The sequence below is a fragment of the Artemia sp. Qi Xiang Cuo genome, chromosome 2 (genome assembly GCF_049724085.1).
Source record: "Artemia sp. Qi Xiang Cuo chromosome 2, ASM4972408v1, whole genome shotgun sequence".
Taxonomy (NCBI): Eukaryota; Metazoa; Arthropoda; class Branchiopoda; order Anostraca; family Artemiidae; genus Artemia; species Artemia sp. Qi Xiang Cuo.
The window spans coordinates 94,652,361-94,657,102 of NC_142795.1; the positions used below are offsets into that span (position 1 = coordinate 94,652,361).

The 4,742-nt window shown below is 38.4% G+C and overlaps 1 protein-coding gene across 1 annotated transcript; it reads right to left on the minus strand.

Moving 5' to 3' along the window:
* Nucleotides 1-647: 647 nt before the first annotated feature.
* LOC148955841 (uncharacterized) lies at nucleotides 648-4,496 on the minus strand. The gene is made up of 2 exons (XM_089108377.1): nucleotides 3,472-4,496; nucleotides 648-755 (listed from the first exon to the last, which is right to left on the minus strand). The coding sequence occupies exons 1-2, from the start codon at nucleotides 4,494-4,496 to the stop codon at nucleotides 725-727; spliced, it is 1,056 nt and encodes a 351-aa protein (XP_088964503.1). The 3' UTR covers nucleotides 648-724.
* Between the last annotated feature and the right edge of the window lie 246 nt (nucleotides 4,497-4,742).

Sequence of the window (4,742 nt, forward strand, 5' to 3'; positions counted from 1 at the left end):
ATAGGTTTCAAATTGACTCAATGATATTAGCGTGATACTCTCAGTCAAAGTATCGGCAAATGTACACTCTAAACGTACATTACCTGTTCGTACTATACTCATATCCTGAGTCCCCGACAAGTCCAAATTCTACTCCAATTCTACTCCAAAGAAGGAGCGCCAGCGTAGCTGAGAGTTCAACTGAGATAGACCTTTGCAATCGCCTCGATTGACCAAAAACAACACCAGTATTTTAAAGTCATTATAATATGCGGTGGTTAAGCTCATGATGGAACGCTGAGAATTGAACGGGAAGGGAAATTGGAGGGCAGTTGAACTCTCAGCTACGCTGGCGCTCCTCCTTGGGAGTAGAATTACAATCAAACTTCAAACTTGGTAAGTTTTTGTTTAATTTATCAATTCTTCTCCAAAAGGAGCGCCTTAGCTCCGCCTCTGAGTTCAACTGACATTTTAAAGTTCAGCATGAGCTATACCAACACTAATGATGAATAATAGCCCTATCCATTAAAAGAGGCTGTTGTACAAAAATTCATTTATAGGAAGAAATTTCAAATATAACAAAATACAGTGAATATATTCAAAAGACAGACAACTGCTGACCACTTTCAATTGGTTTATTATAAAACCTGCAAACATTTTGGCATTTGTCCAGCCTACATATTTTATGATTTGATCTACATCAATTCCTCTTGCTTTAAGGTGGGACGTTGAGGCAGACCGTGTGCTATGAGCACCATAAACACTGATATCTATACCTGCAAGAAATAAAACTTCTTTTATACATCTAGAAAAAGATGACTTGGACACAGCAGTATGAGGCTTACGATATGTAAGAAAAAGTGCTTCGTTTATATTTTGATATAATGTCAGTCGAATATACCAAGCTAGGTGCGTCGCCGGACCCAGGGACGACTCTTGAAAAGGTCGAAATTTAACTACTGATTTGTGGTTGCCCGGTTTCGATGTTTTTAACAATACATTGATTTGAAAATCAAAACTTCCATCGTCATTATGTACCATGTTACTAAGTGATAAATTGGCCAAAAACTGAAATCTTTCACAAGCAGATAAAATAAATAAAACTGCTAATTTTTGTGTTAGTGTCTTTAATTGAAGATTTTCGATATCCCAAGCTGGCAGTCTAAAGAGATCGAATGCACATTTTACATCCAAAATACTTGAAATATTGGGTAGACTAGGCCTTCTATTAAAGACACCTCTCATAAACTTCTTTGTGATGTGATTACTGCCTAACTGAAGGCTTGGTAGAATTGTCGAAAAAGTACTCCTCGCAGTATTAATAGAACTGTATCCAACAGATGAGTGAAAAGGTACCGAAAGAAATGTCAAAATTTCCGGTAGAATTGCCTCCAAGGACTGGATTGTGTTTCTTCCACAAAAGTCAATCCATTTTTCAATGTAAACTTTGTACTGGTGGTTAGTTGAATCCCGCCATCCATCCATGATAATATCGACTGTGGAGGGAGAATATCCGTGGTGGTGAAGCCCTTGCCGGAGACAACACAAGCCGCTAGGTGTAACGTCTTGGACAATGGATGGTGAACGGTCGGTTTCTGTGGGAGAGACAAAGTAAAATTATCATTTGGTAGAAATATTGGACTTCCTATTAAAAGCTTTAATAGTAAGGGATACCATACTTGTGTGGTCCAGTTTGGAAAGATCAAAATACCAGTGGCCTGATCTGTTTCCACCTTCTGAAGGGTCTCAGAAGTAAACTGAATGGGGGGAATGCATAAAAGAAATAATGCTTCCAATTCATTGCAAATGCATCTACGAAAAAACATTCTGGATCAGGTTTCCAAGAAACAAATGGTTTAATCTGAAAATTTAATCTAGTCGCAAACAAATCAATATCTATTGACTGACATACCAAAAAATTCAAAATAGTAAATATTTCAGAATCCAATTTCCATTCCTTTTCATTATCAAATTTTCGTGATGCCTTATCCGCAACCCCAGGCACATGTTAGCAACCCCAGGCACATGTTCTGCAGATATCCATCCTTTGCCCTGCAATACTACCTGCCAGACCTTATTTGCGAAATAATTACAAAATTTAGATTTTGATCCTCCCATTTTATTTATATATGCTACTGTGGTTATATTGTCAGAACGCAGCCGAACAAGCATGCCTTTAATATCATGGGCAAAACATTTTAATCCCAGATAAACGGCCTTCGTTTCTAAGACATTGATATCAAATCTCTTCTCTTCTGAGGACCATTCACCTGTGGCCGTTTTCATGGAATATTCATCCACGAGTGCCCAACCTAGTTTCGACGCATCACTACACAAATATTTGTCAAGTGATCTAGATTCAAGTGCTTTAGAAGCATGATTGGCAATACCCAACCACCATTGTAGTTCCGAATTTACGTCGGATGTTAAAATTATCCTAGCCGGAAAATGACCCTTCGCGTACCTTAATGCTTGAGTTTTCAACGATTTCGCTTTTTGGTAATGTAAAGACCCTCATTCTACTGCTGGAAATTTTGAAACGAGAACGCCAAGAGTTTCAGCCAATTCTTGAATCGTAGTCAATTTTTGACTAAGAATTTTTGAAACCAAATGTATAACTTTTTCAACTTTCCTTTCCGGCAGGAAAATACGCATTGATTGCGAATCTACCAAAAAGCCCAGGAATTCTATTTGTTGGCTTGGAATGAGAACTGACTTTCCCGGGTGGATCACAAACCCCAGCTCTGACAGTAATTTCGCTGTTTCATAGACATTATTTTGACATTCTAAATATGACCTTCCCAGAAGGAGAGAATCATCTAAATACGTAACTGACAAATACTCTTTTCTTCGAAGCAGAGAGATAACAGGTTTCATAAGTTTCGTAAGTACCCTTGGGGCAGATGATAAGCCATTCGGCATTGAAGTGAACGCATAACAAAGGTCAACTTGAAAACAAAGCCACATTTGATCTTCAAAATCAACAGGGCATGAATAATAAAAATCGACTAGGTCAATAGAGGCCATATAACAATTTTTTGTCATCAAAAGAACCGCAGAATGAACACTTTCCATTTTAAAATGGTAATATTTAATGTTTTCATTTAAATTTTTAAGATTAAGACTAAACCGGGTAGACCCATCTTTCTTTGGGACTGTAAAAACGGGAGAAATACAACGTATTTCGTTTATTCTGAAGTCGGGTACTTTAACAATAACACCTTTATGCAATAAAATATCAACTTCTTTTCTTATAGCCTCTATTTTTTCAAACGTAAAACTTTTGTTTTTTGTTTTCAAAGCTCTTAGTGGTGTTTTCTCAAATTCAATCTTATAGCCTGAGACTACAATATTCAAAATATTCAAATCATATTGAGACGAACTTACTAATTCTCCCCGCTTTACAATCATCAGCCAAATGTTGTGACTGCCTATTGAAATTAACAACAAAATCATAAAAATCAAGGTCGGGGTATGATAAATAGTACATACCAGCTATTTGCGATCCCTTTTCTGGAAATTCTGGAATTTGGACCTCTCTTGACGGTCCTGGCCCTGCTTTCTGCGATAATTTGGACGGGGGGCCTCGTTCTTCCATCGGCAATAATGGTAGGCCCCCCTTGCACGTTTTTTGGTTTTCCAAAATATTTTGTCAAATCCGCCATGGATTTAGCTTTAGACGTTGTTTTGGCAATATCTTTGCCAAATAGATACTCCGTGACTTTGACTTCAGGAGCACATAAAGCTGATGCTACAGTGGGATCTGGTTTCAATTCGAATTTCATCGCATGACGTCTTTTTAAACTTAGATCGTAATTGGTGAGGCCAAGCATGTGCACTGCATCTGTAAGGTTTTTGACAACCTTTTCTTTAATATGCTCATTTTCTAGCTCAAGAATCACATTTGCTGCCTCAAAAACACAAAATGTTGAGTGGAAAATAGTCCGCCGCACTTGAAGTGCCTTAGCACCCCTCTGTTTAGCCTGTGATGAGAGAATAGCCCAAATTTCACTATTCACCTTTGGAGGAACAATTTTTTCGGTATTCGCAGGCCTAGGGTGGTGCTCAAATAATTCTTTTAGCTTCACTATTTCCAAAGGCTGAGAAAAAGTTCTATTTGCAACTTTGGCAAGTTTCTTATGGATCTTGGGTCCCTCTTTGGCACCAGAACGTTCTTCAGAAATCTTTTTGAATAGAGCGTCATTTGACGTGTTTTCTTTTAATCTTTTACCTTTGTGCTTTTCCGGAGAAGCCTTCCGCTTTGTGTCATGGATTTTTGTGGGGCTCCGAGAGCAAGATTTTTCATTCCTAGAACTAATTTCAGGGCTCCGAGAGCCATACCGAGCACGAGTTTGAAACTCTGGGCTCCGAGAGCCATTTGTTTGATCGCTATCACTCTCACTTGAGAGTACTCTGCGACGCGAATGAGCTTTATATTGCATGCCACACCTTTCACGATCATAATCTTCATCGACTAAATTGTCCAACAATCCAATCACTAACTCACTATCACTCATTATTTAATTTGGTCTGAATCAAAGCGAATGCTAACGTCAACTGGTTGGTGGTTTTGTTTTGGTCAATCGAGGCGATTGCAAAGGTCTATCTCAGTTGAACTCGAAGGCGGAGCTAAGGCGCTCCTTTTGGAGTAGAATTTGCAGGAATTTTAAAGTTAGACGCTTGAACATTGGCCATAACTTTAGAGAAGAGTATATTTTCAGGTAGCTTCTCTTTTATTTGACGACCGACAGGGCATTTTGAAA

Bases quoted from the DNA above. Each gene is read 5' to 3' on its own strand.
- LOC148955841 (XM_089108377.1), bottom strand. From the start codon at position 4,496: ATGAGTGATAGTGAGTTAGTGATTGGATTGTTGGACAATTTAGTCGAT. The intron at 756-3,471 runs GTATGTACTATT...TATTTCTTGCAG, and splicing joins AAAGGGATCGCAAATAGCTG to GTATAGATATCAGTGTTTAT.